Source organism: Sphaerulina musiva, assembly GCF_000320565.1.
Source record: "Sphaerulina musiva SO2202 unplaced genomic scaffold SEPMUscaffold_1, whole genome shotgun sequence".
In the NCBI taxonomy this organism is placed as follows: Eukaryota; Fungi; Ascomycota; class Dothideomycetes; order Mycosphaerellales; family Mycosphaerellaceae; genus Sphaerulina; species Sphaerulina musiva.
In genome coordinates, this window is record NW_016017383.1 from 1,660,242 (window position 1) to 1,682,757 (window position 22,516).

Genomic DNA, 22,516 nt, shown 5'->3' on the forward strand with positions numbered 1-22,516 from the left:
CTCGAGACCGTTCTTGCGCGGGTGTCTCGGACTGGGAGTGGACATGGCCAGCACTCAGCGGGACATAGTCTGACTGCGACGCGAACGTTTTCTGTCGCTTGTTGGGCGAATCCATGCCGTGCTTCCAGTTTCCGTGAGGGTGTTATTGTGGCAATGCACCTCCTATGGAGCAGGTACAGTAGTAGGTTAGGTCCGGTAAGGTAAGGTTGAATCAAAGCCTCGTTAAGCAATCTTACATAATTTAGTTCAGGACGCGTCTTGCTCACTGCCTGGCCTTACCTTACCTACCTCACTGTAGAAGAGAGCTCAACTGACAGCTCCAACACTGCACCGACATCCATCATCGACCACAGACACACACACACACACACACACACACACTTCCTCTCTCCCTCCCTCCCTCCCTCAATACAACACGCATCTTCCCCTACCGACTGACAGCTCTCTCCGCACCACGTCATGTCTCGGCGATACGACAGGTAGGCATACTATACACTCGTGCACGCGTACTTATTCCATACTGATCTCTCCTTCTCCAGCCGTACGACCATCTTCTCCCCTGAAGGCCGCCTGTACCAAGTCGAATATGCGCTCGAGGCCATATCACACGCCGGCACTGCCCTCGGCATCCTCGCCACCGACGGCATCGTGCTCGCCGCCGAACGGAAAGTCACCAGCAAGCTGCTCGAGCAAGATACGAGCGCCGAGAAGCTGTACATCCTCAACGACAACATGATCACCGCTGTCGCGGGCATGACGGCTGATGCCAACATTCTCATCAACTACGCGCGCCAGGCTGCGCAGCGCTACCTGCTCACCTACAATGCCGACATTCCCTGCGAGCAGCTCGTGCGCCGTCTGTGCGATCTCAAGCAGGGCTACACGCAGCACGGTGGTCTGCGCCCCTTTGGTGTTTCCTTCATCTATGCCGGCTGGGACCACCAGCGCAACTTCCAACTCTACCAATCGAACCCCAGCGGCAACTACACTGGCTGGAAGGCCACCAGTGTCGGGTCAAATAGTGCAAGTGCACAGTCTTTGCTCAAGCAGGACTACAACGAGGACTGCACCCTCAATCAGGCGTGCGAACTGGCTGTCAAGGTGCTGTCGAAGACAATGGATAGCACGAAGTTGTCCAGCGAGAAGATCGAGTTCGCCACGGTTGGTCGAACGGAAAAGGGCACCATCTACCACAAGCTGTGGTCGGCCGAAGAAATTGATTCACTACTCAAAGAGCACGGTCTGGGGAAAGCAGCAAGCGATGAACCAGTGGCATAGACCTACGACACTAACGACGAGCAAACAATGTATGTACAATAGCGGCATTGAAGCGGCAAGCACGCCGCAGCATTACCGAGGGAGAAAAGGACGGGTTCGCATGCTCATATTACTGGCATCTTTGCGATAGAGTGAAACGTGGAGCCAAATACTGAGCCCACTTCGCACGTGTGAATGAAAACGCACATCTATTGGACTGCGTCCTCGTAATCGTGTCTTTCGCCAACTTGCATTCTCAATCCCCATGTAATTTCGACAGCCTACTTCTTCTCCTATCCAATTTGTCGCGACACACTGCTGTCTCCGATGGCGCCCCGCAAAGGATCAGCAACCACCATTAACGGCGTTGACCTCAACTCGACAAGAGCGACATGAACGCCCAAGATTTCTTTCAAGCTATGGGCGAAAGTAGTTTTGCTCGTGTTCTCATGCGCCTCCACTGATGCCATTGCGACCTGTACCATCACCAAGAAATGGTTGGTGACTGAGATTGGAGGCCGCCTCGGAAAAGACGGCCATGAATGGATCCGTGTGGACAAAAACTCAACGCACGTTACTCATGCTCGATGGTATCGCGGCATCAACTGGCAACAGCGGTCAAGGCTTGCAAGTAAGTAGGTATATTGGGCTTGTTCGTTTCTGAAGTTCAGCGAGCGCCTATGCGGCGGTTAGTCCCCTGCTGTTGAAGAAGTAGTAAAGCGGTAATGAGCCTTGCATTACAGGAGATGCGAAAGCTAGGGAAAACATTCTCTCGGCTGCTATATCATGATTTGTTGCAGCAATCAAATGATGGCTTGAACTTAGAAGATGACCGCTATCTGCTTCAGCCATTCGACAGTAAGCGACACATTGCATCTATTGTAGAGCTGCATTGTGCGCAATACGTGCTCGTTCAGACGTTGTTTTTCAAGGACTTCTACGCTATAACTTCTGTCCCGGACAGTATTTGGCAGCTCAGGCGCTGTTACTAAACCATCGCAGGCGGTTTATCGTTCCGGCGAGAAGATCGAAGAAAGCGAAACGGCGAGGACCGAACACGCATATCAGAATTATCTCAAGAATGTCGATGAGTGGTCGTATACAAGAGCAAAGAAGCTCGTCGCTGGGTGGAGAACGCTGGGGCTGCTCAAAGCGAAAGAATTCTTGAAAGGGGCCACGAGGGATGGCATGCTCTCCCACTCCCACGAGAAATACGGGGAGGAGGAGGAGGAGGAGAAGAAGAAGAAGGGGGAAAAGCGTTGGCATCGAGGAAGAGGAGAACTGAGGGTCGATTGTATTACAGATATCTTAGTCTCCGACGTAACTGTTCGGAAAGCCATCAGGTTCACTATGAGGGAGGCAGACCCCACGTTATCACAGTGTCCGAAAGGATGGCGGGTAAATCCTATCGTGTGACGGAGAGACCGCGTCGGCCAGAGACTTGATATGAAGACGAACCGCTTGTTGGAGACAGGATGTGGTCGAAGGAGGAAGATGGGAGACCACGAAGAAATGAGGTTGGTAACAGAGTTTTCCCAGACGGGCCGAGGCCCGGCACACCGTAACGATCATGGGGTACCTCCTACCTCCTACCTCCTACTTGCTGCCTCCAGTTGTCTCTGTCACGAGCATCCATCATCAGCCTCCAGCGCGCGGTTACCTCCTACCTACCTAGTAGCCTACCCTACCTGCTACTACCTGACCTACCTACCTAGGTATCTTTGATAACTCCTACTTCACGAGACCGCTCCTACTACCACATCGCTACCCTACCCACCGCAATCGCATACCGAGTCCCAGCACCCGCTGCAAGTTCAGCCGTCTTATCGGACCCTGCTCCTCGCGCCGATAAGAACAAAGCCGCTTGGCTCCAGTGATCAACTCCCCCGTTGCCTACCTATACCTACGGCTTGACGTGATCATCTCGAGCCACCAAACTTCCGCACTAGCCACGAAACCAGCCTTCGAAGTCGATCTGAGTGGCGGTCTGCTTTCCAAAGATACACCGGTGCCCACACGTGTACCAAGACTTCGATTGGCGACAACACTACCGAGCGCCGGGGAGGTTGAGAGCAGACGGCAAGATGAGTAGTCCTAAGCGCAGGATAGAGACAGATGTATAAGCATAGTGGTGCTTCTGGGTCATACAGCCATCCCGCTGACAATGGGCAGGTCATGAAAATGCTCATGAGTGATTATGAAGTCACATTGGTCAACGACAACAGTGAGTTCTCGGCCTTTGCTTCCTTGCACTGTCCCCGGCCCAGCATGCTGACTCGTCAATCTGAGCAGTGTCCGTCAATCTTGTTCTCGTACTAGTCTGGCCTTGAAGGCAGCACTGACGAGGGCTTAGGCAAGAGTTCTACGTACGCTTTAAAGGTCCCGAAGAGAGTATGTGGGAGTCTTTGCATGTGATGTAATGATACTGATACTCAATATAGCACCTTTTGTCGGCGGGCACTGGAAGATTCACGTAGAGCTACCGGATCAATACCCTTACAAGAGTCCCAGCATTGGGTTTGTGAATCGGATATTCCATCCCAACATCGACGAACTGTACGAAATGTCCCTCGTAACCTGCATGTCGCGGTTCTGATAATCTCTGTTAGATCAGGCAGCGTTTGCCTTGATGTCATCAACCAGACCTGGTCGCCGATGTACGATATGGTCAACATATTTGAGGTTTTCCTGCCCCAACTTCTGCGGTATCCCAATCCTACCGACCCCTTGAATGGCGAAGCAGCTGCGCTGTTGATGAGGGACTCGAAGGGCTATGATGCCAAAGTCAAAGGTCAGGATACTCGTGATCCTGATGTCGACCATTCATATTAACAGGTGGACAGAATATGTGACCAAGTACGCCTCGAAAGAGAGCGTTGACGATGCTGGTAACGACTCCAACGATAGCGATGAGATGAGCAGCGTGGGCAGTTTTGACGATGATGACGACGACGAACCAGCAGGAACCATGGACGAGGTATGACCAGGCTCTCTAGGCTCCAGTGTTTGCAAGGACTCAGTGACAGCACCCAGGCGTGCCAGATGATGTGGTTTTGGAGCTTATGTCGTGGCATCGGAGTCAGGAACAAGGGAGGGAAGGAGGGAGGGCTATACCATTTAAGATAATCTCATGAGAAAGCACGAATGGATGGAGCGTTTGTTGCATTACAACGAACGAGACATGTCGCAGGCCCTAAACTATTCACTGATGCTAAGTACATGTATGGGCGAGTTGTTCCACTTCTTCTCGTCACTTATCGCGGACCAGGCACTGTGCCATGTACACCGCTGGAAAATCCAGGCGTGACACGATACCGGCATTTTGGTCACTGGGCTCACACATCATTACCTTACATGACTTATGCATGCCGCGTGAGAAGGAGGGATATCCTGGTGTGAGCACGTGCATGGGTACCTTACCCGCGAATGCTGCATGGCATCTTCACAATACCTTGCCTTACTCACCGTCACACTCTCCCACCGAGAGCTGCTGCTTGCAGCCGTGTGTAAGGTACTGTTCTGATTAGCTGGCTTCCATACCGACCAGGTACCAAGGTATGTACCTGTACCTGCACCCGTACCTACCTCAGCTGCTCAGCACGTACCTCATGTCAGGTCAGGTAGGAGGTACCTACATGTGCGATAGCGGTGCTTCTGCAGCGAAGAAGCAACACGTTTAATTGCTTGGACGGCGGTTTCAACCCACGACCTACGTACCTCCTACTGCCGACCCTGACACAACGTTGTGGTGGTGGTATACATGTACCTGAATGTACCTTAGCCGCCAGGAAAGGCCGGAGATGATCCTCGCCCTGGGGGATCACCCCAAAAAGTCGCTGTTTTCTCGAAAGGTTTCACCGCCGGGCGGGAGGATCAAGTGTGGCTTGCAGCTTGGAGGGAGGTCCGACCAATCCCGTACGCTTCTGGAAGGGGAGCCTCTGTGTGTTTGTGTGTGTGTGACAGTTTGAGATTGCTGAAATGGGTCGCAACTCTTTTTCATTCGCCGCAGCGCCCATGAGGAGGCGGCGTTGGTGTGGCCGCTGTGGCGTGCATGGCCACGTGGTTGTAACGCGCACCGGTTGCCGGGAAAGGAAAAAACGAGTCGGACGGGAGTGGAGGCGTTTCTTGCTCATCATTTGCGGAGCATTTTTACCTTATTACCTGAAGGTCTAGGAGGTAGTCTAGGTAGGAGGTAGTCTAGGTACCTACAACCTCAGGTGTCCAGGTATTCTGGGTCAGGGTATTGTGGGCAGTGGGGTTGTCTGTGTAGAGGTATAGGTACGGTATGTAGCCCGGAGGCAACATAGAACAGGTACAGACACAGTACCTACCTAGGTATGTATTGTCCAGTACGAACACTGCTGCTTCCCTTGATCTACTGCCTCGTACCAACTCACATCTGGTGCGACGGGATAAATGAAGCACTAGGTACATAAGGTAGGTAGGTGGTACTAGGTACCTAGGTGCGAGATTGAATTGCCGAGCGGCATTTCCTCGCAAGGAGAAAGTGTGAGCTGCCTAATGTATACTCAATACTCACGTGGCTGTACCAGGGGGCGGCACGCAGACGGTCCGTTCTGCGTCAAGTCTGCCCATTTCCATTCTGCCAGTCCAGTCCAGGCAGTCCTAAGACTCTTCCTCACTAGGTACCTCAGTACCTGTACCCAGTAGTGACGCGTGGCGTGGACGGCGAGACAGCAGTAACATGGATGGCATGTACTACCACGACTGGATGTACTTCCCTCCCTCCCTCCCTCCCTCCCTCCCTCCGTCCTAATACTCCTCCTCCCTCCTACTGGGGTGTGCGAGAGAGGTTGAGCGCAAAGGGGTTGGTCGGAATGGCAATATGTTGGCAGCGTCTGTTGGTCCTTCGTGCCCCGGGGAGCAAGTCATCGTCATCAGTACCCGTGTCTACATCATGAACCTGGTCGGAATCGTTCTTCTTTAGTACATGCAAGCGGCCCTCGTGGAGCGTGGAGGTGTAAACCTACGGCACCTACGCTGACCTAGGTACCTTTACCTGTGCGCACGCATTGATTAACTTACACTTTCTTTCGCAATCATAATCATAATCGAATGCCCCTCGCCCGCCCACAAATAGCACACAGCTCATCTCGCCATAGTCCGCTATCCAAACCCGTCCTGCTGCTGCACCGTTTGGACTACGGCCTCCTCCTACCCCAGTGCTATTATTACTGCTTCACGACCCACCGTGCGCGGAGCAGTAACGGGAGCACTCAGCACTGGAATCGCTTCCCACGCTGTCTCGGGGAGCTTGATTGAGATCGCGCCTTAATCTGGACGACCAAACGCCTGGAACGAACACACGCTGCTGTACAAGGCCGTGCACTCGTCGCAAACACCGCATTCAATTACTGGTCTGTAGGCGGCCAGGGCTAGAGTTGACTTGAGAGCGTTTTTCTCTTTCGTCCTCTCTACCTTCATCTCTCTATCTCTCGCTGCCTGCCTGCCTGCCTGCCTCTTTCTTTGCGCCTGCGCCTCGCTCCCTCTCTCTCTCCGTGTGTCTGCCTTCCAAGTCCCCTCCCTCAGTCTCTCACAAGCCCGGCCTCCTCAGCTCGTCGACTGCGACACTTGGGCGGCGAACGTCTTTTGCGAGCGATGACGCCGTGAGGGAGTGGTCGCTGTCGTAGAGTATTCACCTGGCTCAGGTGGTCGCACCGTACTGCCTTTGCGCTGCGCGCCGCTGTCTTTCTGGGGCCTCCTCTCGAATATCCGCTCCTCCCCCACCACCACAGCCAGCTTCCTCCGGGTGAAGTGACGCCCGCCTGCCGCGGCTACAGATGGGCAACTCCAATGGCAAGCCTGTAGTCCTCACCGATGAGGTCAACCTCAATCACTTCCGTCTGCTGCGGGTCGTCGGCAAGGGCGCATTTGGCAAAGTGCGCATTGTGGAGAGAAAGGACACGGGGCTCACGTTTGCGCTCAAGTATATCAGGAAAGATGAGGTGGTTCGGTCAGAGAGTGTACGGAATATCATACGAGAGCGGCGGATGCTCGAGCACCTAAACCATCCGTTCTTGTGCAATCTGCGGTACAGCTTTCAGGATGTGGAATATCTGTAAGTTGTCCTTTGTTCTTTCCTACCATCTTCCATCTTCCCGTCCTTCTTCCCTCTTCCCTTCCTCCTTCCTCCTTCCTTCTTCCTTCTTCTTCTTCTCCTTCCTTCTTCTCCTTCTTCCTCTTCCTCTTCCTCTCGCCCTTTCGTCCTTTCGTCCTGCCTTCCATCCTTCCGTCCTCTCCAAACCACTTCCTGCCGCCATGAGCTGACGTGCGCGCAGCTACATCGTGGTGGACCTGATGAACGGCGGCGACCTGCGATTTCACATCTCGCGGAAAACTTTCACCGAAGAGGCGGTGCGATTCTGGATATCGCAGCTTGGCTGCGCCCTCAGATACATCCACAAGCAGGGAATTGTCCACCGCGACGTCAAGCCGGACAACGTGCTGCTGGATTCAGAGGGGCATGTGCATTTGGCCGACTTCAATGTTGCTTCCGACATCACCCCGGGCAAGCCGCTCACGAGCAAGTCGGGAACATTGGCATATCTGGCACCAGAAGTCTACGCTGGCAAGGGATACTACTCGGAAGTGGACTGGTGGTCACTGGGAGTGCTGTTTTACGAGTGCATCTACAACAAGCGTCCGTTTGAGGCCAATCATCACGATGCTCTGGCGCAAGCCATCGTCAAAGCGGACCCGCCGTTCCCTGTAACATCACCGCCGGTGTCCATGCCATGCTTGCATGCCATCAGTTCGCTATTGGAGAAGAACAAGCACCTGCGGATAGGCGCCGCTGGCTTTGAAACGTTCACTGACAACCCTTTCTTCAGGGACATTGACTTCGAAGCGCTGGAAAATAAGGAGATTGAGCCCATTTTCTGCCCGTCGAGTGAAAAGACCAACTTTGATGCAACATACGATCTCGAGGAGCTTCTCCTAGAAGAAGCACCCCTCGAAGCTCGTGCTCGTAAACAAAAGCCGAGGGCTGAACTACGAGAGGACGCGACGCAACAGGAAATACGAGCCGATGAGCTCCATCGCATGATCGAGACTATGTTTGAGCCGTTCAATTACACGGCTCTACCGCAAGACCGCAGCCCAGTTGCATCGGTCTCAGACTCTCCTACAGCAACAAAATCTTCCACTCGTCTGCCGCGGGGAACGGAAGGGCCAGGAGATCCCAATTATGCACGGCATACATTGGAGAAAGCGAGGGCGGTACCCACACCTAGGTCGCAAACACCGGGCAGTGCGTCTCGAACACGGTCTTCTACACATTCACCGGAAGGATCACCGCCTCTGCCTGTTGGAACACTTGAAATTGGTGTCGCTGTCGGTCACCCTCCCGAGAACTACGTACCGTCTGTGGCGGATGCTGTTCAACATGCCGCGCCAGACTCGAGGGAGTCTCCTCGCTCCAGAGCCATACGCTACGAAAACATAGCTCCAGCAACTCCTCCAGTCACGTCGACCAAAGCCTACCAGCAGCACCGGCCCAGAGGGTCAACACGTAGCACATCTCAAGGAGGGGGTGTGCAAGTGGTACTCAATGAGCACGGCAGCTGGACAGATATGGCCAATCAAAGCCAAGCAATGGTAGCGCCTGGTGATGACCTGCGCCGAGCGGAGAGACCGTCTGGGATGCTGGGCTTCCTCAATCGCAAAAAGGGCAGAGACCGGAGCCCTAAGGCGAAGGAAAAGGAACGAGGCGTGCTGGGAAAGGAGGGAGCGCGAGTGATCATTAGCCATGGGTAAGTAGTTTGAGTTCGTCATCCATGGGCAAGTTTGAGTCTACCATTGACTCGACTGCCTCTCTACTTGTAATACTGTTCTGCTTGGAGCGCGGATCTCCAGGTCCAAGGTTGGAAACAATTCATCTGGGAGCGAGCGAGCGAGGCGTCACGAGTCACGCGGGGGAACAGCATGAGCTGATACATGGTATAACCACGAAGTAATCATAGAATGTACATTATATGATGTCGTTGCTAGTGATCTACTGTTACAACAACAACAAACAACAACAGCAACAAATGTCTCACATACAACGGAGTTTGCATGCCACTAGGCTTAGCCCAACGACCTCATTGTGGGTTTTTGTATTCTTGTTGTTGTGGTCGTTGTCGGTCGTTGTCGGTCGTTGTCTGTCGTTGTCTGTCGTTGTCTGTCGTTGTCTGTCGTCTGTTGTCTGTTGTCTCTATGTTGTCTGTTGTCTGTTGTCTCCATGTTGTCTGTTGTCATCGGGAACCGTCTCGGCTCTACCGAGGGATTCTAGTTAGGTATACTGACAACTACGATGCAGCCCACTGCACAGTGAAACCACCTGCGTTCCGCCATTCCCACCAAGATGCATTTGTCGACATTCCCGCCGCTCCCCCGATCAAGTTGCGCGATCTTGCTCCCTTCGCTCATCAACCCTCCGCCGCCGTGAGGAGGTGTCAGATCGCATGCCTTGCTCTCTACACCACGCTCCAAGCCTGCGTCTTCCGATCATATTCCCTTATTGGTACAGCAATGGCATCACGTACCTCGGCGGTCGTCACCAGCTCTGTCCGTGCGAGAAGCGCGGTGTGGAGAACGCCAGCGGTGGGATACAGAAGCGCAAGCATTCGACATTCGTCACATTCGGCAGCTGGCATTGCATCAGGACGAAAGAAGGTCACGCTCCAAACACTTCAGACCATGTACCGCAAACAGGAGCCCATTGCCATGATCACCGCTCACGACTTTCCAAGCGCCCACGTCGCCGAGCATGCGGGCATGGACGTAGTTCTGATCGGCGACAGTCTGGCCATGGTCGCCCTGGGGCTGGAAGATACCAGTAGTGTGTTGTTGGAGGAGATGATACTACACTGTCGAAGTGTTGCTCGTGGTGCCACGGCACCCTTCCGCATTGGAGACTTGCCCATGGGCTCGTACGAGGTGTCACCGGAGCAAGCATTGCAATCTGCCATTCGGCTGGTGAAAGAGGGTAACGTGCATGCAGTCAAACTAGAAGGAGGAGTCGCCATAGCGCCACAAATCTCCAAAATCACAACAGCTGGTATACCGGTGCTCGGACATATCGGCCTGACGCCTCAGCGACAGAATGCTCTGGGGGGATTCCGCGTGCAAGGAAAGTCGGTAGCTAGTGCGCTGAAGCTGCTCGAGGACGCGAAGGCAGTGCAAGATGCAGGTGCTTTTGGAATGGTCATCGAAGCAGTTCCCGCCGAAGTGGCAGCCGTTGTGACTGAACAGCTCCATGTGCCCACCATCGGCATCGGCGCGGGAAATGCATGCTCTGGTCAAGTGCTGGTGCAAGTAGACATGGCAGGCTATTTCCCCACGGGTCGATTCCTGCCCAAGTTTGTGAAGAAATACGGTGATATGTGGGGAGAAGCGGCACGAGCGATTCGAGAATATGGCAAAGAAGTCAAGGAGCGTAGTTATCCTGCCCCCGAACACACGTATCCGATGCCTGAGAAGGATGTAGCTGAGCTCCGTAGAATCGTCAACGCAGACCCATGAGCTGCACACATTGCGTGTCACCGTGTAGCCAGCGTGCAACTGCATCATAGTCACCATTATCATCATCATCATCATCCGAAAGCCTGCGTGATACTGTAGGAGACGACTAGCTCGTCGCCTGTCTTGAAGCACTGCCGTACCAGGTCAGGATATATAGCGCGTCAGCCACCCCTCGTCGATGCATATGTGTGAAAGAAGAAGAGAAGGGAGAGGAGAGGAGAGGAGAGCCACAAACCCTCCACAAGTTGCCAACCGCTTCGTCGAGACCGGGCGCAAAGACGGAATTGACATAGCAAAAGACAGCTTCGTGATCCTGGAGGGCCAACTTGCGTCGGAGAAACCTCACAATGTACTCGAATCGCTGGTTGCTAGAGCACTTGAATCGCGGCTGTCGGAGCTGGGCCGTATTGGGCAAAGGAGACAGTCGAATGGTGACTACATATGTGCTCGCCAAGGGTCGTCAGCGGAATGATGGTGATGATGATGATGATGATGATAAGAGGTATATATATATAGATGTACATCTTGTACCTCACTTACCTTTGGCTTGCTCGACGTCACCTGCGGTATCCAGTGCTCGGGCAGCATCCTTGGGTAAATGCTCGAGCACCACCGACGCTGCTATGGTCATGGGCAAATCTGCTCCCTCGCGCTCAAGAACATCATCTTCGGGAGACGTCGACATGGACGCGTGTTTGTTTCCAGGTCGTTTGATCAAGAGAGTCTGAGTGAAGGTGGGTGTATGACAACAGAAGGAACCCAGCGAGAATAAGGTCAGGTCAGATACCTTTATGTAAGTAGGTACATGTACCTACATGTAATGTCAGGTACCCAACAGAGAAAGTGAATCAAGCGTACTTCGGGGAGAGTGGTTGGTGGCCATGTCAAACAGACCAATTAGGTATAATCTCTACACTCTACTACTACCTCCTACATTGATGCTCATTTGGCGAAAAAAAACAACAACAACAAATGCCAACAGCTCGGGAGCGTCCATTGCATCTTCCTGCGCCCTTCGCTACGTATGTGCTCTTTGCAAAGCAACATGAAGCCATACAGTGCTGACGCCAAGACTCGAAAGAAATGCGCCTATGCTGCCTGCGAGATACAAGATACAGTACGATGAGCATGCTCCTCTCGTGTTTGTCGTCGTCTCGTCCCCCCTTGCCACGCGCACATGGTGATTAACGCTTCTTGTGAGGTCGCTTCAGTAGAGCCAGAAGCTCATCGAGCTCCTGCCAATTTTCAGCCGCCGTAGCGAACTTTCGATGCTTTCGAGAGGCAATATGCTGCGTCACCCATCAGCAATGTATATGAACGTGACCGTGGCTGGACTTACATCGTCAAAGTCATCGAATTTGTCACGACAATTTTCACAATAACCTGGCTTCGCTTCCTTTTCTACAACCTTCTTGCGCTTCTGAGCAGTAGTGGCGCACGCCTGTCGAGCCCCAGTACCGCCATTCTCGTGTTCGTACACAACACCAAGAGTTTCCTGAGCCTTTCGCTTCGCTGCGCGAGGCGGTGGCGCGGAATCATCGTTAATGGCAGCACGCACATCGTTGGCGTACGATGTGGGTATACTGGTAGATGTAAGAACTTTGCGTTTCAGCAAAGACATTTCGCGGCTGTCTCCCACACGGCGACTCAGGCCGGTCGTAGAAGAAATTGCAGCTGAGGATACGGCCTGAGAGCGGATGGCAGAGGTCACATTCGATGGCTGTACACCCGAAGCGACAGGCTCCCCGCGAACCATTCGCGGAGGACCACGCATGTTGGCCTGGGCACTATTGTAGAAGGTAGCAGAGGCCTCGACGGACGGCTGTCGTCTCGCGACTCCTGGGTATGGAGGGGGCGGCGGCTGCGTCATGCCAGCCATGTCATTTTGTGCCAACGTACGCGGCGATCTTCGCAGGGTCATTTCGTTCCCTGTAATGGTTGCGAGGGGTGGCACAAGCTGAGAAGCAACTCCTGCTCTAGTCTTGCGCTGTACCACGTCCCGAGGCTCTAGGACTTCGCGGTCCTCTTGTACCATCTTCTTCTTGGCGTACGCGGGATCTTCGATGAAGGGACATCGGCCAGGGGCGGACAACCTAAATTGAGGCCATTTGCCTTGTTCCTTGGTCTGGGGTTTTGAGTAGTCACGCACCATGACTGGCTTCGTTTTCTCGTCCATGTCGTGCACGTAAATATAGCAACCTCGTAAGGTGATTACGTCCTGCGTGGCAACAGTCATGTCTCGGTCGGTGGGACCTTTGACCTTCTCGTGGCGCAGCAGCTGTTCCAGATCAGCATCGCGGGCGTTATTGCTCGGAGGCCGATTGACAGCCGTGCCACGAGAGTCAACAGCATGTTCGCCTGCATCATTGTCCAAGATGGTGTCGAGAACGCGGTGCAGCTTCTCCAGAGCCCAGATCTTGGTGCCGAGCGCGCGTGCTTTGGACAATATATCAGCGCTGTGAGACTGCGTGCGACGAGTCTCCAGGCTGGGCTGCACGGATGCCAGCGAAAGCTGAGATCGACGTTGGATGTGAGTGTCCAACGCGCTCGTGGGCCGACGTGGATTGGTATTGGGCAACAATTGTTGTACACTGCGCTGCCGGAGGGCTTCATTCTCGTCATGGTCCGGACTGGTGTTCGCCGTCTCAGTAGGGATGGCTCGCGAGGTCACGACATGCGTGACGGCATTAGAAAAGAACTTGTCTTCTCGAGCACCAAGAGCCTGGACCTTATGTACCGCCTTGTGTCTAATTTCATCGGACACGCTGTCAAAGTAAAAGACAAACCCAGGAAATTGGCGACGGTAGTGTCTCTGCCACTGGCGAATGGACTCGATGTTATCGGCATGCTGCTTCTGCAAGCGGCCTTCGCGCAACTGCTGTGTATGCTGGGGGGTGGTCCTCTTGTCACGAACCGACGCGAGCTTCTTCTCAAACGCCGTGGGAGGAGCATGGCTCGCGCGCTTCAAGAAGGGTTCCTCTAGCTTGTCCAGACCAAGGGCAGGAACGCCAATCCTCCTCCGTGGGTCCACATTCTCTTCGTTGCCAGCAGGCAGCTCGACGATGTGCTTTTTGACTGGGGGTTGTCCATAGACAGACTGTTGTTCCCCGGCGTGGGCACGCGTTCGCTTCCCGTTGACGGCAGACACGCTGCGCATCGGCGAGTTGACGGCGTTAGGCACGGCGGCCAGCGGCGCTCTTCTGCTTGCCATCCTGCAAAGCACCTGAATTTGGACTCGGCGTGAGAGCAGCTGGGAGTCGTGTGGCAGCTCGTGCTGCTGCCATGCGCGAGCCTGAGTGCTGCGAATGGCACTTTTCCACGGTCCCACTTCTCGACACGGACGCACGCGACGAGGTGATGCTGGTGGTGGTAGTGTTGCTGCCGCCGCTATGCGTCCGCGGGCGTCGTGTGGACTGAGGAGAGGAGAGGGGCAGAGAGGGCGAGGAGGGAGATGACGGGCGTCTGTTGTCTGTTGGGGCAACAAGTCAATGCTGGCAGCCGCTTGAGGTGGGTGTACAAAGCTGGCCTGGCGGGGACGACGCGATGCCGCGTGTAGCTTGAGCGGTCACAACACCGGATCAACAAAGCCCGGGAGAGCAGAAGTCAGGAAGGTAAAAGCAGAACAACCGCCGTACGCCTCGCTAGAAAACCACAAGAGCAAGAGCAAGAACAAGAACAACAACAACAACAACAACAACAAGAGCGATAGCAAGTGCCAAGGCCAGTGTCAATGGTGGAGTTGGATGGTGTGTCGAGGAGCGAGTGAGTCCATGTCAAGAGCCGGGACGGAAGATGGAGCTGAGGCAGATTCCCGCGTAGCGACGCCAAGCCGAGAGAGAGAGAGAGAGTCAGGTTCATTGTTGTTGTTATGTTTACCTACTGTACCATTATACCATGGCAATGGCATTGGCAGGAACTACCTGATATTACTACTATTGCTACACACATACATGTACACACACATGCATACCTGTACCTTACCTACCTGACCTACACACATAGGTACCTAAACACACACACATCCGAGTCCACATTCATGCTCTGCAATTCTCTATCTCGTCAACTTCTTTCACAGCCGTCCGTGTGAGAATTTCAGCGCTCTTTGCACCAATAATCACGGAGTCTTCGATCCGGATGCCCATGCCACGAAAGTGCGATGGCCACTCGTCCCCATCCGGCACATATATGCCAGGCTCAATGGTGATGCATTGGTTCTCCGTGAGCCGGTCGGTTCGTGGATAGCCTGGTGCGTCATGAACATCAAGGCCAATGTAGTGGCCGACATGATGCGGGAACAGTCTGCCCAAAGCGTCACCGGACAGGTCAAAGCCCAACGACTTCAGCCCGTCTCGCAGACCGTGCTCGCAAATGCTGTGCAATTTGTCCAGCGAGGTCGCGGCATCTTCGCGGCACAGGCTGAGACAAGCCTTTTGTACCTGGAGAATCATGCTGTACATGTCACGCTGGGCATCTGTGAACTTGCCATTGACCGGCCAGCTTCGAGTGATGTCCGTGATGTACCCACCGTATTCGCCACCAGCATCGACCAAGACCAATTCACCGTCGTGCAGAAGCGCGTCATTGCGCGTGTAGTGTATGCTGAGCGCATTCCTGCCACCCGCAATGACAGGAACATATGCCTCACCGTCGAGCCCATTACTGCGGAAGCCGTATGCCAAATCTGCCCATAGCTGCTTTTCACCAGAAGGCGTGCTCGCCATGGCTTGGCTGATGATAGCCCCCGAAACAGAGCCAGCTTTGCGCATACAATCTAGCTCAGCATGAGACTTGACCAGCCTCAGCTCGTTCATGACTGGTCGCAAAGACCTCACGCTGGCATGCTGCCACAGCTTTGCTATGCCATCCACCTTTGCCGGACCTCCGATGAGCCGACTCAGGGCACTATGTCGGCTTGGGTGTCCTATGTCCGTGTAGACTACCTTTGCACCATCCACCAGCTGTGAGATTGCAGCGCCAGCGTTGTCAATATCACCAGCCTCGTCAGCGTTGAAGACATCCTGCGCTGCCTGCACGCCCGAGCGGGCACCGTCCCAGAGCTCGGCACGCTCGTCTTTTCCCCTCACAAATAGGTGGAAGGTGTATTCGACATTCGAGAGCCCTTTCTCAATAATCGCGACCGCCTCGGGTTCCTTGAACCCAGTGAGATAATAGAAGTTGGAGTCTTGGTGGAAGTCGTAAAACACCGCACCGGAGCGATACTTCAAAGTCGAGGCAGCGAGCACTGCTACGCTGTTTTGCGGCAGCTTGCGTGCCAGAGCAGCACGTCTGTGATGGTATTCGAGCGCAGATATGCCAGGCGTGATGTGTCCCGGCTGGATCAGATGAGGATGTGTCTCATGGAGAGGCTGGCCGAATTGGACTTCGGCGGCAGAGATGGGAGGACTGCATTGCGCAGCTGATCTGCTGAAACTCAGTCTGCTGCGAAATGCGGGTGACGGCGATATGAGACCGCGCAAGGGCGGCCGCAGCGATATTTTCATGTTCGTAAAAGGTCGAAGAAGCGTGACACCTACCTGGTAGTGGAGGAAGATGTGTTCTGAGTGCAGGTGGAGCCGACTGACACTTTAATTAGGCGCCGGAGGCAATCACGCACGTGCTCACGTTGTCCAACGCCTACCTCCACCTCATACCGACAGATATGCACTACAATAATAACACATGTAGCCGCTACGAAGTCTGAAATCTACCGACACTGTCGTTCGTAGTCTCCCCTTCACTGACACTTTGGGCATATTAAGAGGGCAAATTCCCGATGATAGGCCTGAGGAGCTCTGGAACAAGCTGGGCTGCATCACCTGCATGAGGTTAGTACACAATGTCATCTACATTATTCTTGCAGTCGTTAGGCGTAGCCGCCAGGATCTAAGCTTACCTTGGAAGAACCAATCGCCCTTTTTCCAGCCACCGGGAGGGACATCGTTTGGATCCATATTGACCACGCACACTTTAGCAGATCTGTAGCGAGCGTGATCAATGTAACCAGCAGCCGGATAGACCTTGGCACCTGTGCCGATAACCATGATGAGATCGATGTGATCACTCTCATTCAGGTACTCGTCGAGCCTGTCCAACACTGCAACCGGAAGCTGTTCGCCGAACCAGACCACGTTCGGGCGCAGCAACGACTCCGTACACCTTGGGCAATGCGGAAGGCCTTCGGGAGGTATATCAGGTAGCGGCACCGTAGCATCGCTGATGTCTTGCATGGCAGATTCGGGGTTTCTTGGTGTCGGAATGTCCAGAGCAGGAGTGATCGGATCAACGAAATTTTCGGCCGCGTAGCCACAGCCTGGGTCGGTACATTTCACCTCGAAAAGGGTTCCGTGCAGGAGCTGAAGATTGTCCCGTGGGTGACCAGCTCGTTGGCTCAGTCCATCCACATTCTGGCTGAGAGTGATGAAGCCTGGCATTCGACGAGCCAGTTCAGCCAACGCGTAGTGGGCTGCATTGGGCAAGGCCTGCAGTGCCATATGTCGCCTGTCTATACATACTTACTCAGTGTGCTGGTCAGATCGGTCGTGACGGTGATACTGACAACTGTAGAATCGCCACACCAGAGCGGGGTCCTTTGCGAACGCTGCCGGTGATGCGAGTGAGACGGCATCGTGCGTCCTCCATAGCCCGCCTGCGCCTCGAAAAGTTGCTACTCCATCGATCAGTACACGTACACGTAGGTTTCGAGCAGGTCATGTCAGCTCAATGGGAAGTCCCCAAATTGCAATCACCTACGTAAGCCCGATGCAGAAGAGAGTCCTGCACCTACCAAACACATCACCCGAGAGGATTTCTTGAGACACTCATGGAAGCTTGTGACGGCTTCCGGACCGGCGAAGGGGGCTGCCATATTCGTGGATAAGGCCGAGGATTGTGCAAATCGTCTGGTCAAGACGTGTGCAGAGGGGAGTGGAAGGTGACAAGAGAGTCGAGGAAAGGCATGAGTGGCATGCGGGAGACTCATTAGACACCTCACAACCTCGAAACCTCATTCACATGTGCACGGTCAAGAGTTGGCGTTGCACCTGTCTGTGACGCTGACGGTGACGGCGCAAACGTCTGCAGCTAGGTATCTACATGTACATGCAGAGGCAGATGGCAGCGGGAGTGTACCTTGTCGCTGCAGTGTGGTCGACTTGAGTCGGATGGAGGTTACCATTTATCTATCTACCTCCTACTTGTATCTCCTGGTAGCGTTACCTCAGGTACTGTACGTGACCTATATACCTGTGAGCCTGTGACTGGCAACTCGTTGACTGGAGACTGGGTCCCGACTCCCGAGATAAGTCGGAGGTTGGAGGTGCAGATTTGGGTCGCTGAGCACGTGCTACAAACCTAGACTCGCCCCGTCCCGTCCCGTCCCGCTTCCCCTCGTCCCGCTTTCCTTCCCAATCGTTGTTCTGCATCCTCGCTTGGCGCGTCAACGTCAATCCTCATCAGCCTCTCTGCTCAGTTGTCACTTCACTCACTTCACTCACTTGTCAGCTACATGTACAGCTACAGGTATCTTACCTGCTTACTGTACCGACTACCTTACCTACCTGACCTACCCATACTGCTCTACCCACCCGACTCACCTACCTCACCTGCCTGACCTACCTGTACCTGACTTCCACCTCACACGCATGTAACTGACTGCCTTGGCACTCTTCTGACACGACTGCATCCGCACCTCGGATACGCTACCTGATTGTCATTGCGCAGGTCGCAATGTCACAGGGCACATATCGCACTCTGCGCAATGGAGGCAGACTGGAATGAGGCGGCACGCTTGACCAACCCAGGCACGTACCTCACCACCTTCTGTTTTGACCCATCCGAGGACCTGCTGTGGACAGGCAGTGATACCGTAAGTGTCCCCGCGAGACGCTGTCGACGGTGCTGCGCGCCGACGCACTCGTTCTACGACGCCACACCTCTATCCTACACCATCATTCACGGACATACCGCGCCAACTTGAACTGCCGCCGTCCTGCTTCGCTCTGAGTCCTGATTATCCGCGATATAGGGCCGAATAACGTCCTTTTATGGACCCGAGTTGCAAAAGTACACTTCGTTTCGAGCTCACTCCAGCAGCTCTCCCCGGGGAGCGCAAGGCAGTGCAGCAGTCAAACAGATCCTGTTCTGCAACAGAGGGGTGGTGTCCGTGGCAAGTAGAAGTGTGCATCTCTCCTCACGGCGGGGGCTGACACAATGGCACCTTGCACTGGACGGTATGACCGACCTATGTTGTATGAGCTTCACCACGCGGGATGCCACTGAGTTGATTGTGGCTGGATGCCAGACACAGATGTATCGCATTGACGTCGAAAAGGGCACTGTGACTGACACCTGTACCCCTACTGGCTCAGCTCCCTACACACTCATGCGCTTTTCTGGTCAATATGTCTGTGCTGCAGCCCACGACGGTTCTATCCACCTGTTGGATCCGAAGTCGCTCGCCGTCGTCCACAGCTGGAAGGCGTACGCTGGAGTTGTGAACGACATGGACGCCCGAGGCGACTATCTGCTGACCTGCGGCTGGGCCCAAATGCAGTATCAGGGTCTGGCGTTGGAACGTCTCGTTCGTGTATACAACTTGAAGACCAGGAAGCCTGCACCACCATTACCATTCCAGTCAGGAGCTGCGTACGTGCGGCTTCATCCACGACTCTCGTCCACTTGCATTGTACTGGCTCAAAGCGGGACGCTCCAAGCTATCGATATACAGAATCCAGAGGTGCCGAACATGAAATATGCGAACCCAACGGAACCCAAGTTCACAGGCCTCGAGCTAATGCCATCTGGAAAGGGCTTTGCGTTGGCGGATGGTAGCAATAGTGTCATACTTTGGGGCCCACCTAACAAGCTGCAATTCACAGACTCTGCAAACTCAACAGAGTTTCCGGACTTAATCGCGAGTCACAAGCACATAGAGTGGACGGCAACTACATCTGTGAGCTCAGTAGGCATGCCGTACTACCGGGAGACACTCTTATCTAATTGGCCGAACAGCCTGATTCACCAGGTTGGAACATCCACGCCTCGCATCGACAATCTTGACTCTTCCTTTCGTACTTGTGACTTTGGCAAGGTCGGAACAAACCCACGGACCAGGCTGCGCCACCAAGCGCCAGACTTGGTACAGCAAAGTCTTCCTGATCCTCTCTCAGCTCCAAAATTTCTAAGCGAGAAGTCGAAGGTGGAGAACACAGAATCAGATCCACATCGGCGCATGAGTGAAGACCTCCTCAAGGCATTGACCCAATTCAAGGTGGATGGCAAGACTGTCAAAGATGCCCGATTTTTGTACCGCAATGTCGAAATCAAGTACAGTAGGTTTGGTGTGGAAGACTTCGATTTCCGATACTACAACAAGACAAAGTTTGCAGGACTGGAGACTCACATCGTCAACTCGTACGCCAACCCGTTGTTGCAGCTGCTTCGCTTCACAATGGTGGCCCGCAACCTCAGTTTACACCACACGGCGCGAGACTGCAGGATAGAGAGTTGTCTCTTGTGCGAGCTTGGATTTCTAGTTGACATGCTCGAAAAAGCAAATGGACCGAATTGCCAAGCTACGAACTTCTTGCGAGCTTTGAACAAGCAGCCGGATGCATTCGCCCAGAACATCATCGAGACACAACTGGCAGGGGCCTCGCTGACCGTGATGATTCAGAATCTGAACCGCTTTCTGTTTCAAAAGCTCGAGGACAACTTCAAAAGAGTGGCGCCGTCCCTGGACCAATTTCATTTAGCATTTGGTACGATTGGCCTTGACGTTACCCAATGCGTACAGTGCAGCTACGAAAGCAGAATGGACAAGGTCTGGTATGCTCACGACTTGACTTATCCACCACGGCAAACAAAATCGCGGCCAACACGCCAGTACTTTTCTCAGGTGCTGAAAGCCTCGATTGAACGGCACAGCCAACATCGAGGCTGGTGCTTGCGATGCAACGGCTACAAGAACATGGTGTCCCATCGCGCTGTGCACAACCTGCCCGCCGTACTCATGCTAAATGCCGCGGTCGCCACGAACGAGTCGAGGCAACTGTGGTCGACTCCTGACTTCTTGCCAAAAGAAATCGGTGTCATCGTGAACAATGGCCGTTTCTTCTGCTACGAGGGCGAGGACCTGCGGCTGCATTTGCAGCGAGCGCATTTCAATATCACTGTCTATCAGCTGGTGGGCGTGGTCGCAGATGTACTGCCAAGCGAGAATGAGAAGTCCCACCTTGTCGCCACGATCGACGTTGGACTTTCCGACATCGACACGAGTCGCGAAGGCGATTGGCATCTATTCAACGACTTCTTGGTTCACCAAGTTTCCCAAGAGGATGCTTTGCACTTCAACCCGCAATGGAAGCTACCTTCGGTCATCACGTACCAGGCCAAGAGCATGGCGCATGTCGTCGATGACAAATGGAAGAATGCTATAGACACCGGCATTCTGTACCGAAGCCCTGCGCAACCTGCGATTGTGGATACGTACCAGTTCAGACCTCTTTCCGACCATGAGACCCTGCCCACCAAAGGAGTCCACGTGGCAATCGACGCTGAGTTTGTACGACTCCTCCGAGAGGAGATAGATGTTGGGCCAACTGGCAAGCGGACCATGACGCGTCCTGCACGCTCAGGCTTAGCAAGAGTTTCGGTACTGCGGGCAGATGGCCTCGATCGTGAGCTACCTTTCATCGATGACTACATCAGCATCGATGAGCCGATAGACGACTATTTGACGCAATACTCTGGCCTGCATGATGGCGATCTGTCTCCAGGCAGAAGTCGCTACAGATTGGTGCACCTCAAAGATGTTTACAAGAAACTTTGGGTGCTGGTGAACCTTGGCTGCTCATTCATCGGCCATGGTCTGTCCAGTGATCTGCGGATCATCAACATCCACGTCCCCGAGGCGCAGCTCATTGACACCCAGGAGCTGTTTTCACTAGGTAATCGAACTCAACGTAAACTTTCGCTGCGGTTCTTGGCATGGGCGGTACTACAGGAGGACATACAGCAGGATGTTCACGATAGCATTGAGGATGCACGAACAGCACTACGTCTGTGGCTCAAGTATCTGGAGTTCAGCGATGCTGGCATATTGGAAGTGTGGAAGGATCGCATCATGTCGGCAGGAAGGGCGACCAATTTTCGACCTCCCACTGTGGAGAGTGCTCCCAGCACGCCTCTGCGAAACCCGGTCCAAGCTGCTGTCACTGTATCTGACCTAGGTAGTCCACTCAACAAAAGTTGATGATGTGGCTGTGGTGCACAGCCCTGGGAATGCGAAGCGAGCCAACAGTAAGGTATACACGAAGTGTCATCAGTGATATATCGCACAGTCGGTACCCATGGTCTTGTAATTGCTACGATCAGGAGCCCTTTCTCCCAGTGAATTCATGGGCCACGGGTTGCGCAAGGGACCTTGCCTTACATACATGTATCTGTACATATTGGTATTTGCCTTGTCAGTAGGTAGCGTCAGTAGAAGATGTAGACAATCAATGGAACAATACTTAGGCCGACTCCGAACGACTTCACGTACTACAGATGAACGATGAATGGAGGTCCGGCACCGATGCTTTGCAATCGCAAGCGTACGCATGCCACGCACACACCCTTCGTGGTGAGTGTGTTGAGCATCGAGACGCGCGACATGCCGGCGACTTGGTTGATGGTGCAGATGTGTGGTCATGGCCCTAACGAGTGCCCTGCACCGCACTCCACCATTCTTCAG

At 53.9% G+C, this 22,516-nt stretch overlaps 9 protein-coding genes across 9 annotated transcripts; 5 read left to right on the forward strand and 4 right to left on the reverse strand.

Annotated features, from left to right (window-relative positions):
* Positions 1 to 325: 325 nt before the first annotated feature.
* SEPMUDRAFT_145916 (proteasome subunit alpha type-4) lies at positions 326 to 1,444 on the forward strand. The gene is made up of 2 exons (XM_016903338.1): positions 326 to 479; positions 540 to 1,444. Exons 1-2 carry the CDS (start codon positions 460 to 462, stop codon positions 1,276 to 1,278), a joined length of 759 nt encoding a protein of 252 aa, XP_016764860.1. The 5' UTR covers positions 326 to 459; the 3' UTR covers positions 1,279 to 1,444.
* A 1,897-nt stretch (positions 1,445 to 3,341) lies between these two features.
* SEPMUDRAFT_76239 (ubiquitin-conjugating enzyme E2-21 kDa 2) lies at positions 3,342 to 4,485 on the forward strand (the record flags this gene model as incomplete). Its single annotated transcript, XM_016910131.1, has 6 exons — positions 3,342 to 3,374; positions 3,430 to 3,485; positions 3,611 to 3,648; positions 3,699 to 3,813; positions 3,867 to 4,048; positions 4,101 to 4,485. The coding sequence occupies 6 exons, from the start codon at positions 3,342 to 3,344 to the stop codon at positions 4,238 to 4,240; spliced, it is 564 nt and encodes a 187-aa protein (XP_016764861.1). The 3' UTR covers positions 4,241 to 4,485.
* Positions 4,486 to 6,579: 2,094 nt separating this feature from the next.
* SEPMUDRAFT_145917 (kinase-like protein) lies at positions 6,580 to 9,297 on the forward strand. Its single transcript, XM_016903339.1, has 2 exons — positions 6,580 to 7,336; positions 7,557 to 9,297. Exons 1-2 carry the CDS (start codon positions 7,059 to 7,061, stop codon positions 9,031 to 9,033), a joined length of 1,755 nt encoding a protein of 584 aa, XP_016764862.1. The 5' UTR covers positions 6,580 to 7,058; the 3' UTR covers positions 9,034 to 9,297.
* A 385-nt stretch (positions 9,298 to 9,682) lies between these two features.
* SEPMUDRAFT_122220 (Pantoate_transf-domain-containing protein) lies at positions 9,683 to 11,532 on the forward strand. Its single transcript, XM_016901755.1, has 3 exons — positions 9,683 to 10,913; positions 11,018 to 11,217; positions 11,323 to 11,532. The coding sequence occupies exon 1, from the start codon at positions 9,790 to 9,792 to the stop codon at positions 10,780 to 10,782; it is 993 nt and encodes a 330-aa protein (XP_016764863.1). The 5' UTR covers positions 9,683 to 9,789; the 3' UTR covers positions 10,783 to 10,913; positions 11,018 to 11,217; positions 11,323 to 11,532.
* SEPMUDRAFT_33280 (autophagy-related protein 12) lies at positions 10,854 to 11,467 on the reverse strand (the record flags this gene model as incomplete). Its single annotated transcript, XM_016908534.1, has 3 exons — positions 10,854 to 10,913; positions 11,018 to 11,217; positions 11,323 to 11,467. 3 exons carry the CDS (start codon positions 11,465 to 11,467, stop codon positions 10,854 to 10,856), a joined length of 405 nt encoding a protein of 134 aa, XP_016764864.1.
* Positions 11,533 to 11,660: 128 nt separating the features above from the next.
* On the reverse strand, positions 11,661 to 14,488 carry SEPMUDRAFT_145918 (Dfp1_Him1_M-domain-containing protein). Its single transcript, XM_016903340.1, has 2 exons — positions 12,122 to 14,488; positions 11,661 to 12,071 (listed from the first exon to the last, which is right to left on the reverse strand). Exons 1-2 carry the CDS (start codon positions 13,991 to 13,993, stop codon positions 11,967 to 11,969), a joined length of 1,977 nt encoding a protein of 658 aa, XP_016764865.1. The 5' UTR covers positions 13,994 to 14,488; the 3' UTR covers positions 11,661 to 11,966.
* Positions 14,489 to 14,647: 159 nt separating this feature from the next.
* On the reverse strand, positions 14,648 to 16,283 carry SEPMUDRAFT_56411 (metallopeptidase; the record flags this gene model as incomplete). Its single annotated transcript, XM_016909399.1, has 1 exon — positions 14,648 to 16,283. One exon carries the CDS (start codon positions 16,281 to 16,283, stop codon positions 14,817 to 14,819), a length of 1,467 nt encoding a protein of 488 aa, XP_016764866.1. The 3' UTR covers positions 14,648 to 14,816.
* A 253-nt stretch (positions 16,284 to 16,536) lies between these two features.
* Positions 16,537 to 17,678, reverse strand: SEPMUDRAFT_56413 (DHS-like NAD/FAD-binding domain-containing protein; the record flags this gene model as incomplete). Its single annotated transcript, XM_016909400.1, has 4 exons — positions 17,533 to 17,678; positions 17,339 to 17,446; positions 16,676 to 17,284; positions 16,537 to 16,598 (listed from the first exon to the last, which is right to left on the reverse strand). Exons 1-4 carry the CDS (start codon positions 17,645 to 17,647, stop codon positions 16,537 to 16,539), a joined length of 894 nt encoding a protein of 297 aa, XP_016764867.1. The 5' UTR covers positions 17,648 to 17,678.
* Positions 17,679 to 18,371: 693 nt separating this feature from the next.
* On the forward strand, positions 18,372 to 22,296 carry SEPMUDRAFT_145920 (PAB-dependent poly(A)-specific ribonuclease subunit pan2). The gene is made up of 2 exons (XM_016903341.1): positions 18,372 to 18,646; positions 18,806 to 22,296. Exons 1-2 carry the CDS (start codon positions 18,539 to 18,541, stop codon positions 22,031 to 22,033), a joined length of 3,336 nt encoding a protein of 1,111 aa, XP_016764868.1. The 5' UTR covers positions 18,372 to 18,538; the 3' UTR covers positions 22,034 to 22,296.
* The last annotated feature ends 220 nt before the right edge of the window (positions 22,297 to 22,516 follow it).

What these genes read in the sequence shown, in the direction of transcription:
- SEPMUDRAFT_145917 (XM_016903339.1), top strand. Translation starts at nt 7,059, where the DNA reads ATGGGCAACTCCAATGGCAAGCCTGTAGTCCTCACCGATGAGGTCAAC. An exon ending in TTTCAGGATGTGGAATATCT is followed by an intron (nt 7,337 to 7,556) that starts GTAAGTTGTCCT and finishes ACGTGCGCGCAG; the next exon opens with CTACATCGTGGTGGACCTGA.
- SEPMUDRAFT_145920 (XM_016903341.1), top strand. Translation starts at nt 18,539, where the DNA reads ATGGAGGCAGACTGGAATGAGGCGGCACGCTTGACCAACCCAGGCACG. An exon ending in TGTGGACAGGCAGTGATACC is followed by an intron (nt 18,647 to 18,805) that starts GTAAGTGTCCCC and finishes TCCGCGATATAG; the next exon opens with GGCCGAATAACGTCCTTTTA.
- SEPMUDRAFT_145916 (XM_016903338.1), top strand. Translation starts at nt 460, where the DNA reads ATGTCTCGGCGATACGACAG. An exon ending in ATGTCTCGGCGATACGACAG is followed by an intron (nt 480 to 539) that starts GTAGGCATACTA and finishes CTCCTTCTCCAG; the next exon opens with CCGTACGACCATCTTCTCCC.
- SEPMUDRAFT_122220 (XM_016901755.1), top strand. Translation starts at nt 9,790, where the DNA reads ATGGCATCACGTACCTCGGCGGTCGTCACCAGCTCTGTCCGTGCGAGA.
- SEPMUDRAFT_145918 (XM_016903340.1), bottom strand. Translation starts at nt 13,993, where the DNA reads ATGGCAAGCAGAAGAGCGCCGCTGGCCGCCGTGCCTAACGCCGTCAAC. An exon ending in AATTCGATGACTTTGACGAT is followed by an intron (nt 12,072 to 12,121) that starts GTAAGTCCAGCC and finishes TGGGTGACGCAG; the next exon opens with CATATTGCCTCTCGAAAGCA.